This window comes from Dromaius novaehollandiae, chromosome 3, assembly GCF_036370855.1.
Source record: "Dromaius novaehollandiae isolate bDroNov1 chromosome 3, bDroNov1.hap1, whole genome shotgun sequence".
NCBI lineage: Eukaryota > Metazoa > Chordata > Aves > Casuariiformes > Dromaiidae > Dromaius > Dromaius novaehollandiae.
The window spans coordinates 64,999,520-65,011,693 of NC_088100.1; the positions used below are offsets into that span (position 1 = coordinate 64,999,520).

Genomic DNA, 12,174 nt, shown 5'->3' on the forward strand with positions numbered 1-12,174 from the left:
AGTGACAAAACTCCAGATGGCCTCAGTAGGAACAGGACTGAGTCGTCGTCCTTGGCTTTCTCTGCTTACTCTGTTTTGCACATAACAAGGTCCACACTTATCAGATGCTCTTTTCTCTGATAAAGGGTTCCTGTGGGTGTAAATGGCTGCTGGTTTTTAGTGACCGTATGTATCTATATATATGTGTGTGTATATGTGTATATATTTTTAACTGTTATTTTTTTAATTGGTCTTCACTGTTCAGAGTGTGAGAAGGAGGGTGGTTTGCATTTTTCGTTTTGAAGGAATGAGGCTGCCAGCATGTTATGCTCATTTGTTCAGTGCAGTAGTGTTATACCAGATTTGAATAGGAACACTGTGATTAGGAAAGCTGATCTGTGTCTCTGCAAATACTTCCTGTGTTCTGTGTTGTAACACCATTCTTCCAAACCCTTGTTTTGCAGAGAGACTCATCACAGAGACTCTCACCTTTGCGCAGGTGACCTTATATCTCCCACAACAGCAGCAAATACGGAGTGAGCCTATCTTCTCTTTCTCTGTCAGGGAAAGAACACTATAGCCAAGCTCTGTTACTGGTCTCTGTTACTGCCTAAGGATTGTCTGCCTTGCCTTTCTGTGTACTCATACTAGTAGATGATACGTTTACATGGCAGGTCTGAACTGAAGTGTGGAAGAAACTCAAGCTAATCAAACATTGTGAGGTATCTCTGCAGGTGCTTTATAGCTGTAGCACGGAGATGATAAAGATTTAATTGACTGTGTGTGTAAGAAGAACAGGAAATGACACCATGGCAATTCATTTTCTCAGAGAATACAGTGGGAACAGAGGCTGCAGCAACCTTTATTAGATTTTCAGTTAAACATTTTTAGCAAGGATGGGAAGTTCAGCTAATTGAATTTGTTCTAATTTCCATCCTCCTGTTTGTCATTTTTGCTCTTCATTTGGGGAGATATCTCGAGAAAGAGTTCTAATTCTTCTCTGCTGATTACAGTATGTGACTACAGATGGCAGGCAACATGCTGATGTGCATGCTACACGGAAGCTATGGGAACTCCCACCTGTCTTCATTAAAATGAATCTGAACTGGATGCACTCCAGTGACTTATGGCTGCCTTCCCTTTCCATACTCCTCCCAAACTCTGTCCATTTTAATACAAGAATAAGTCTACTGTGTTAGTGATGCCTCAGATCTTTTATGCGTTGTTGCAGTGAACAGTGGAAAATCTAAAGGAAACAGGGTTTTCTGCCCTGAAGAGGTGCAGGTCTAAATAACTGGGGCTTTTTAGCATACCTGCAGCTAGTACTGTAGGAGTTAGGACTGTCACTACTGTGACACGTTCCTACTTCTCCTCCCCATGTTTGTGGCTGTTTGAGTACCAGTTAATGCACAGGGGCCTTGCTTTGGCATTGGTTGGTCTCTTAGTTTCAAACACTGAGTTCACCCACAGAGAGTGATTGTGATTTTTTTTTTCTTTTTTTTTCTTTTTAACGAGAGTATGTCCAAGTCTCAATGTAAAAGTTAGCACTTAAAGGCACTTTGTGTGTTAGAGATGTATTGCTCTGCCACTTCCCTAAACTTATACAATGTTCTGTCACAATTTACCTGCATAATATGCACGTTCCAAGTGTGAGCAAAGCTGGCAGTAGATACATAGAAGGTGGCCAGTTCTGTACTGGCTATAGGCTTATTGTCTGAACATGGACATAAATATTTTGGCAGTTTTTGTAGATAAGGATGATAGAGCACTCTGAGGAAGTATTTCCCAGATGTTCTGTAGTTCAAGCTGTTTAGGATACTAAACTCACAGCTTTTAAAGGAGTCTTTCTAGCTGAATCTGTGCCAGAAACATTCAAGAAAGGAGTTTCTGAAAAAAATGGGCTTTGTGCCTGCCTCTTTCTCAGAATATCCTAAATGAAGCAGATGGTTAGCTTTTAGTTAGAAACCTATTCTGAGAAACACATTTACTCTGCTTCAGGTTTCTTTAAAAATATAATTCAAAATTTCTAAAAAAAAGTTGCTTGCGCTTTAAAATCAAATGGCCTTTTACAAATTCCCATAACTTGGAAAGAAGGTACAAATATGAAAAACCTGCAGATTCTCAAGGGATCTTTGCCAAGTACAGAAGCTTACTAGATATAGATGCTTACTAGATTGCTTCATGCTATGCTTGTGACTTTAAAGTTCTTAATTTGTCATTAAAGAAAGGAGTTGCATTTTGAAGAGCATTTATCAGTTGTGTGCCCCTTCAGGATAGCTTGTGGTTTGTGTGCCCTGTTAGGGAGGGGTGGTGGAGAGGAAGGAATACCAACTGAGCACACCTGAAAAAGAGTTGATTTTTCAGAGTGCACATTGAGTCCCCTTTGCAAGTAGGATCTGCTGACTGGGTTCCACAGAGTTGTGATGACCATTGTAACTGGTTTGGTAATCTCAGCTTTATCTTTTTAAAAAGAAAATTCAGGTTATAGACTGCCAATTATGGAAGGAGGCCATCAGATTATGGGCAACCTGTGGGAAAGCATGACTTCATGTAGCTTTGGCAATAGGTCTGAACCACAAACTGCAGTAGCCACTACTGTTCCAAGGTAGGGCTTCTCCTCAGCTGGTTATGAAGGGAGGATTTGTGAGAGGAGCAGGCTGGTCTACTGCCCTTGCTTTCATTTGCGTCAGAACCTAAACTTAAGCCTTCAAAATTAAGCATGTGGCAGAGCTAGTCAGAACTTAAATTTTTTTCATATACATTTCAGTAAATAAACAATTTGTCGTTGGGTCAACCAGAACTAAGTGAACTCAGATCAAATTCAGCTCACAGAAGTAATATCAAAAGAGGATTCATTTCAATATTTTTAGAATTTTAAACATTTTTGACTGCTTTGAAAAGAAAGGGGTTTGGGTGTTTGTTTGTTTGAATGCTTTGAGACTTAACAAAGAAAATTAGTCCAAATGGAACGTGTCAGTGCTTTTTCTTTTCTGATTGGGTAAGAAAAGACTCAACTAGTTGTCTTCTGTTCATTTTTACCTCCCATGCCCTGGTTCCTATGGGGAGGGAATTCATGCAGGTGATTCCTGGTGGTGCTGTCCAGACATTTGGAGAGCTAAGACTCTTAAGGTCTGGCATATAATGGTTTGACTTCAGGAAGGATGTCTTTACAAATAGAAAATGGACTCTGTTTGTACAAGTGAATGCCTGTTATGATAGGTGACCTAATAAAATATTGCAAATGTCTTGGAAACTGTATAACCAGCGGGAAGACCGCTTTGCTTGTTCCTTTTAGCTTAAATAGAGACATGCAGTAAGATTGTCAGCCCTGACAGGCCACAAAACTGAACTCTATTGGGTTTCAGAAGGCAAAAGTACTGGGATGATGTTGGTTTATCACTTGTGTTTATTGTATGTATGAATGCAAAAGGTTCACACCTTTTGAATGACAGAACCAGGAAGAAGTCTTGTATAAAGTCAGATAGGAGGATTAGGGCAGAGTCTGTCTGGAAGGGACAGAAAAGGGGAGATGGAGAGGAAAATGATGGAGAAGGTTGTTGCTGTGAGCACAGGTAGGAGGTGTGATGGAAGTTTCTGTCCCTAAAATAATTCTAGGGAGAAACATTTTAGTTACTATCTAACATACTAGCAAAGTTATTTACTGCCTAAAGTATTAACAAAGCTACTACTTTGAAGTAACATTCACATGGAATCCTGCTAGCTAAGCTATATTCTCGGCTGTTATAGCCATTTGCGTCTCAGTGACAACTAACAAGAAAACTTGATCCATCTCGCAATACCTGATGCTGTCTTATGCTATTTATGTAATTTGGTTCTGACTCTAATCAATACTCTTACTGTTTACTGTTTTAGTATAAATGGATGTGCTAATCTCATAACTTACCTGATACTGAGCAAATCTAGCAGATGCTGGAAACACAGCAGAGGTAGTATGCATAGATGACCCCCCAGCAGACCCCAATTGGACCTGGGCTGAGTATCTCTGCTCAGGAAGGAGTGTCCTGCCAACTAGCAAGATTGGCTTAAAGGTCGTCTTGTTGCCAGGTGTTCTCTGGATGCTGCAGCCCTTCTCTGATAAGGAGGAAGGAGTAATGAGAGGTCACACAGATCCAGGCATTGTTTGGTTCAGTCAACAAATAAAAAAATTCTGGGTCTGAGCACTGAGTCTAAAGCATCTAAAATACTATTCTAATCAGTTATTTATTTTAATATGCAAAACTTAGGTTATTTTGTGATCAAAGTACAACTTAATCGTAGTGTAGGACATGCTAATTCAGCAATAAGCCATATCAATTAGCGTACATTTGCCTTTGTCTACACCATTTATAACTGGGGGAGCTCACATGAGAAGACAGACTATATTGTAGAAGAGGCCGTAGAGCAAAACTTGGCCAACAGAAAGTGGAATTTGTAACCACTCTTCTGGCACCCTGAATATAAACAGAAGACAAATGAACTAAGTATAGTGCTTACAAGACTGAGTTGAAGGACAACTAGTGATCTGCAGATCCTGTCATTATGCTGCACGCATTCGTGCACACACAGAGAGCTAACAGTTGGACAAGTATTTTGTGAAAATCTTCCTCAATTAAAAGACCATTCTTAAAAAATAAAATGTGAAGAATTATACCAGCTTTCTTAAGAGGGGAAAAGTGCATTTAGAGTTGTCAAATTTTCCTTGATTACAGTATGCAAGCATGATCTTGCTGAAAGTGAAACAGCCTTTCTGGAACTCTATTTCTGTGAATGCCGATTTTTAGTGCCATTTTTCTCTCTCTCTGTCTCTCTCTCTCGTTTTTTTTCCTCTTTCCCATCTTTCTTCAGGGAGAAGTGTCTCCTTCCTCTCCAACTGGCTCTGGAATCGAAGAGCGTGAAGCTGGCCCAGCAGGCTCTAGCGGGGATGCAGGTATGGTTTGAGAGTGGGATATGTTAGTAGGTAGCAGGTGGCATGGCAGAAAGCTCTCGTACCTTTGACATGTCAAGGAAATCTAGCTTTTCTTCTGAAAAATACTGCAGAAAAAGCCTCTGGCCCTCACTGGTGGATGTAACAATAGTGTTCGTGTTTCTGCGGTATTGTTCAGGAGTTGGAATACAAGTAAAGGCTGGTGAGTCTGTAGAAGCTAAAAATGTTCTGTAAACAGGTGTAGTTCCTGGCTTTGCATATTGTGGTGGAGGTGGAGAGGTGCTCTTCCTCATGTGGCCATGTGCTCATGATGGGGGGAATATATCTCTCTGAGTAAGCCTTGCCACTGCTAAACTTTCTAGAAACTAAACTTGGTGAAGTCTTGACGAATTCTTTGATTAGATGGGACGGCTGCAGTGCTTGGAAGATGGTTAATAGAGGATCTGAGAGCTGCGTTCTGCACGTGTGGGTACTTTCCAGGGTTTTTTGCATACAGAAAAGAATAGGTGCACCATCTGATTAGAAAGCTTGTGAAATTCCAAAAGAAAGCAGCAGTGCAACACAGTGAAGAAAAGGCACTCTTTTGCTTGACACCAGAAAAACAAAAAATGTTTACCTTTCTTTAATGGGGCAAATGAGTATGTATCAGTAAATACCTGTCACCGGGGGATGTTAGTTATAAACAAGACGGTATGCTGCTGGTGTGTATGTTGCATGCCACAGAGAAAAACTTTTTTCCAAAAATTTTTGGCATTTTCTCTTTTCTAGAAAGAAATGTCTCCCTCAAAGGGCAAGTATGAGGTGTTTTGGGAACCTAAGGCCCTAAGTGGATCATTTAAGTTCACTTAACTCAGCACATGAGATGTCAGGCATTTGGTTAGAAAGAGTGCCCTGTATTGGGGCACTGTATGGGAGAGCGGCAGTTGTAGGAGACTAGCTAGGGGAAAAAATGTAGCTTCGGAGGGCTTCTGTCCTAGAACAGCAATGAAGTCAGGGCATTGTGTTTCAAATATGTGAGTCGTAGTGGCCTCGGCACAGGGAGTAAGTTGGATGGAAATCTTGAGCAAAAGAATTGATATTTCCTACTTCCTTGGTCATTAGACCAGAGCTCACTTTTTCTGCATTTTAGAGCTAGAAGCTGATTTGAAGAGTGTGATGTGGGGTGTGTGGTTTTTTGGTTTGTCTTTGTTTGTTTAAGTAAAAGTAACAGCAGACCAGTGAGACTTGAAACATATGTCTGCTCTTGCACCAATGCAAGAACAACAGAACAATATTATAGATTGATGATCAGCCAAGTGTAGTGGAAGAATTTTGAGTCAACCACTGTCCACTGTAGCGTGACTTCCTTGGGAACACTCAGTCAAGATAAAATTTACTACCTTTTTACTCTTCTAATTTGCTACGTGTATGCTTGAGTTTTGTAAGAACTGGAATTGCAGAGTTGCAGACTTGCAGCATGGTACCTTAAATAATGCATTACCTGCTATCTAGAAGCATGGAAAAGAAAACAAGGCAACAGTAGTCCTTCATCTACATTTATGATCTGTGAGGTTTTATGAAGAATTAAAAAAAAGGGGGGGGGGAGGGGGAAGCATCAGTTGCTTATTTCTTTTTCTATGGGAACAGGTTAAAAATAGAATAAAAGACAAAAGTGAGATGAAATATAACTTGGATTTACCAAAAGTAGGTCATACCAGACGAAAGAGATTCTCTTTTATATAGAATAACACATTTTCCATGTAAAGTGAGTTAAATGTCATCAGGCTGGACACTGCTAAAACCCTTCAGATAATGCTATGTGAGAAATTCTTTAAAACTTAAGAAAAAATGAAGTAAGAACCAGCCAATGAAATGTGCCACAGGCTGAAAGTTGCGAAGCAGCATCAGTACAAAAATGTTGCAGAATGTGCAGGGTGAAGTGGACTGCTCAAAGCCTGGAGTGATAAAACTGGGAAAGGGCAAAGTCATGTTCCTGGGAACTAAGATGAGATGATTTTGCTCTATGGTGGTAGTTTCTAAGATGGCTGGAGCTGGAAGAAGACTTAGGTGGGTATATCTACTGCAGGATGACTGCCACTAATAACATGCAGCCATGAAGCCATTAATGTGGCTGTGGAACCATGAGGAGATAGTGCCAGTGGGCATGGCCCTGTGAGAGTGTTATCTATACATGATTCTGATTTAATTCTTTATTCTCTATAACTGCACACTGAAAATAGTGTGGAAAAGAACTATTAAGGTGTTTGAGACAGAGTGTCTGCCTTGCCAGAGAACACTAATAGAGCATGGCTTGTTCAGCTCAGTGAATAAAAGCAAGAAGCCTGACTATTCTTTGGGGGGAAAAAAAACTTGCAGGTAAACTGTGGATGAAAATCTTAGGAAAAGTAGTAAGTAGTGTTTTGTATTGGTAGATGATAATTGGTGAAAGTGTTTGAGTATGAACTGGCTGTAAATAAATCAAGGCTAGAATGTTAGAGGAAGTTTTTTTTAGAAATGTGTTGTTCTTTGTGGGAGAAGTGTGGAAAAATAACTGGAATCTTGAAATGCTACCTGGAGGTGAGAACATGATATGGTGACTTGTGGTAAGAAGAGATGCTGTCCACTAGTTATGTATTCAATAGTGAAGATAGACTCCAATAAAAACCTAGTGACAGTCTCTTAGATTCAACTAATGCTTTCATGCCAATTTTTCACGTTAATCTTCAGTCTAACCTACCTCTGCTTGTTGAGGGATGTACGTGATATTGGCTTTTTCCAGGCAAAGGGAATCTAATCAGTCTAAAAAATTCAGTCTAAGTTCAGTCTGTATTAAGCCCACCCTTGGATACCCTCCCAGATATGTTTGTGGTCTTCATGTCAGTCACTCATTAACAGTACTTGTCCTTCTGAGGACTTGATGACACCCATGATTAGTCAGCTTCTGAGTGGCACAAGACTGCATCCTGCCAGTGGTCAAAAATACCACCTCCAGATACCTGCCAGGCAGGGTATCTGCTAGCACTAGCTTGAGGTCAGGACCGTAGCCTGAGGTTTTGGGATTTCCCCCCGACACACACCTCTAAAATAATGAGAGGTTTTGCTAAGGCTGTTGTTTGTAGTAGTTTGCAGTCTCTCACATCAGTTTCCAGAGACTGCTTTCTTCTGGATGCTGGAATAAATGAGAGATTGGGATAGGAAAAGAGAATGCCAGAATGGCAGATGATTCAGAAAATTCTATCCATCTCTTTATCAGGGCATGAATTCCCCATTTTTTGCTACAATTTCTTATTTTATATTACTGGATCACTCTGAAATTCCTACACAGCTCCTAGCCAGTGTGCTACCAAATACTAATAGCTTTCGGTATGGTATTTTACAGCAGAGTTAGGCAGAGGCAGTTTTATTTCAGCCTGTCCATTTCCATTGTCTCTGCAGAAGCTGCTGTCTGATGAGAGGTTTGTATCCGTGGAAACAGACTCCGATGAGAAGCAGTTGCTAAATCAGATGCTGAATGCCGTCAAAGTGACTCCTTCGCTCAACGAAGACCTGCAGGTTGAAGTGATGAAGGTTAGTGTTTTGCGCATGTCAGTGCTTGCAACAGAGGTTGCTTGACTGAATAGCTGGGGTTTTGCAAACAGATTAGCTGTTGCCTTAGAGATCTTCAGCTTAGGACAATATTTGATTCTCTCCTTCCTGTTGGCAGATGTCAATTGTTTTCTTTGCTACTTGGCTTGTATTTCCGCAGGTTAAATAGGAGATAGTTTATATAGAGGGTCAGTACTCTGGTGGTCCCAGTTCTAGCAAATTGAAATAGGACAAACCATTCACTCCACTGGAGTACACAGATGAGTAACTTGTAGGTTGGGAAATTTGTGTTTGGTATTGAGCATGAGCGCTCATGAGTTAGGTTATACAATCTTGAATTATGTGTGCCTAAGTGTGCACATAGATGTTTGTGTGTAAACTTTGTACTTGAGGGTGTGTTGTGCTGGTGGAAACTCATTGGAAACAAACCTGGTAGTCTTTTCTCCGTGTTCACTATACCTAGTATTATGTGTTTGGGCCTACTTACTTGAATGTCCTTTGCTTCTAACTGCATAGATCAGGAATTTTGCTCCTTTCTTGTGCCTGGCATCCTTGTCTTGATGAATATATGTTGCCCACTCTGAAACTGCTCTGTACTGGTCAGAGGTGTAAATAGTTTCCTTTCCTGACTTCTTTGTCTCAAAGCCCCTTTCCCCCCCCCCCCCCCCCCCCAAAAAAAAAAAACCCAAAAACCTCTTTGCCCTGCTGCTGATTGAGCACAGCAAGGCAGAAGGGATGAGTATTTCTGTGTGAACTCATCCCCAATTTATGGGAGCAGGCCTTTGCCCCTGTACAGGTGTTACTGGCAACACAGATCTGCAGCATCAACCCAGCATGCTTCTTTCCTGCCTCTTCTCTGAGCAGTGAGAGAAGACAGGTGCAGAGCTAAAAATGAGCACTGCTAAACAAGCAGGCTCTCTTGGTACAGAGGAATTCTTTGCTAGTCTTTTTCAGCCTCCCAAGCATTCCAGATCCAGAATCTGCACGTGCCAGGTTTCTTTGAAAACTGTGACATGTGTTTGTAACAAATTGTCCCTGACACTGTCCAAGAAGAAAATGAATGCTATGTTTCACCAGAATTATCAGTGAATATCTTATCTTGAGTTGTTTTGATATGTAAGAAATAAAAAAGCTTAAAACTGAAACCAAAAACTAAAATTTGACTCATACTAGATTTTTTTTTTTTTAACATGTTCAGTTCAACTCCAATTTAGGGCAAAATGTAAAGGGGAGCATTCTTGTCATCGATGCACTGAGTGAAACTTTGATGTAGAAATGCTTTTTTTAAGGTTCTGGTTAAAAGAACGGCAAAATTGTGTGTAGGATAGAAATCGGGCTTTATCTTTACATTCTGAGAACGTGCAAAACTTCTGTTTTGATTTGAATATTTGAAGCTGGTCAGAGGAACAAAACGCATCATAAACAAGGCAGTTAAAACTCAAGAGGCATTAAATCTGAGCCTTTCCTAAAAACCCATTCAAGCAGGGATCTTTTTATATTGTAACCTGAAGGTTACAGATGGAATTGCAACACCTGAAAATGCTGCAGATAACTTAGGTCTGGCTGCGTGGTGGTAAAGCCTCTGGGGGGATTTCGAACAGTTCAGCAATGCATTCACTTCCCTGTATCTGCGAAAGCGTGGCCTCAAGGCAGCATATGATTGTGAACTAGATTGGGTTATTCCATCCGGAGGAGGTTAAATACATCTTTATCCAGTACAGATATTAGACATTCCTGAGTGTTAGCAAATTTGTGTGAAACTGGGTCAGCAGTGGTACTGCTGCACGATTGCACCAATCTCCCAGGTGTTAGAAATGCAGTTATCAAAGGTTCCACAAAAGCTTTGAGTTATGCAAAATAGGTGTGAAAAATAGAGGGTGCAGGAGTACAGTCTTCACTGAGAGTTGCTGGCATGTAAGCTCCTAAATCACTTGCATGCTTTTTTGAAAATCCCATCCAAAATATCTCCTGTCATTCCCGACAAGCATCTGCCAGAAATTCGCACTTCACAGTTTATCCAAAGCAAATGGTTTGAATGTTTATTTTAATGGTTCTTCGTCATCCACCCGTATTGCAGATGTGAGTGTGAAGAGATTTGATTAGCTGAGGGGAGCATTCTGCAAAGCTTTTTACATTCAGGTGACTGCAAGCTGGGATTAGTATTGAAAGAAGTAATGAGGGAGTAAAACATGAGTACAGCTAGTTGCATTGCTTAATATGCTTTCAGAAACAGTCATATATTATAAAGGGGCAATGTTAGACAGAAATGGAGTAGAATAACTGCAATGGTTGGTGAGAATTAATGGAGAGGAGTGCTAGCTGGATCTCTCCTGGCACTTCACTGAAGAAACAGAGCAGTCGGGGCCACTTTTGTGAAAGTGGAACAGCACTAATTTATGGCCAGGTACCTAATACTTCTTATTTTTAAGGATGAGAGCTGTGGTATACTCCTTAGATTCCCAGACTGGAGGATCACAAAAACAGCACTTTGATGATATTCAGACTTAAGGGCTAGGGCAGAGGCTGGTGCTGGAATGCATCCTGGGCAGCCAGGGAAGCTTTGTACTGCCCAAATCCAGCTGTCAAGATGAGCTCAAAACCTTCATCTCTCAAAATACCTCTGTCCTCTGCGATAGATGAGGTACCTCTTACCCTTTATGTAAACTTAAACGTCCCGCTTAAATTTCCAGAGAAGTGATATGCTGAAGTCCTTGTTTATCTTTCTGCAGGAGACCCCATGATGTCAGTGTTACGAAGCACTGGGTAATTCTTATGTGAACAGCAGCTGGGTGCCCAAGTGGAGACTGATCTTTCCAGTGAGGAAGCTAAAAAGCCTATGAATTCTCTGTGACATGAATGAGCACCTACCCACAAACACAAGCGTAGTAGCTGCATTTGATTTCCCACATATTCAGTGCAGTGCCTTTTCTTTAATACATTTTGTATTCAGACTTGCATGTTATTTAATTAGTATTTTAGTATTTCTTTAGATTAGCTCAGTGCCATCTGTGTGTTCTCTGTATCTCTTATACATTTCATGACAGAGATTTGTTAGTATTTTCACACTGGGAACTAAACTGGGGTTACTTAGGTGCTTTTACTCATGTAAAAGGATACTGAGAAACCAGGTAATTCAGAAACTGTAAGCAGAGGTAGCAGTGTATCTGATGCAAAGCCACCTTAGCATTCACCTTGCTGTTGCCAAGATATTTTGTTATCACACTGGAAAGCCTTCTAATATATGTAATATCAGTTTGTGCTTTTATGCTTAGCTGGCTGCATCAAGGGAATGGAAAAATCACACAATCATTCAGTGACTTGTTGATCTCCCTGTAATATGTCGGTAGCTTAATTGCGGTTTCAAATGGAATAATCTAAATATTTTTATTCGTACACTTACATCACAATATCAATTTAGATTGGGAAGGAAGCGATATATTGATCACTAATCAAATTCCATATTTTATCAGTGATGCACCAAAATGACCCAGTGCTCTATTCATACAGCTGCAGATTTGTAGAAAAAGTAAGGGGAGGGGGGTTCATTCAACATTTAACTTAAATCTACACAGTCATGCAATATGGCTGTTCCAGAACTGGGAAGAATTTTTTTGTGTGACATGGGACCAAGTTAAAATTGAATGTAATGCGAAGGTGTATCTTGTGCTGTGGAGCAGGGACTTTTTTGTTGACCTTAGCACTAAAAG

The 12,174-nt window shown here is 40.5% G+C and overlaps 1 protein-coding gene across 5 annotated transcripts in view; it reads left to right on the forward strand.

Annotated features, from left to right (window-relative positions):
- Positions 1-12,174, forward strand: part of ARFGEF3 (ARFGEF family member 3) — a 101,498-nt gene that overhangs the window by 13,404 nt on the left and 75,920 nt on the right. For 3 of the 5 annotated variants that reach the window (XM_064509044.1, XM_064509045.1, XM_026120707.2), the window contains exons 3-4: positions 4,825-4,906; positions 8,318-8,449. The exons of 1 other annotated variant lie outside the window; for it this stretch is intronic. In XM_064509044.1, coding sequence (XP_064365114.1) covers positions 4,825-4,906; positions 8,318-8,449 — 214 coding nt within the window. The remainder of the gene's footprint in view (positions 1-4,824; positions 4,907-8,317; positions 8,450-12,174) is intronic. One more of the 5 variants, XM_064509046.1, reaches the window with a different exon arrangement.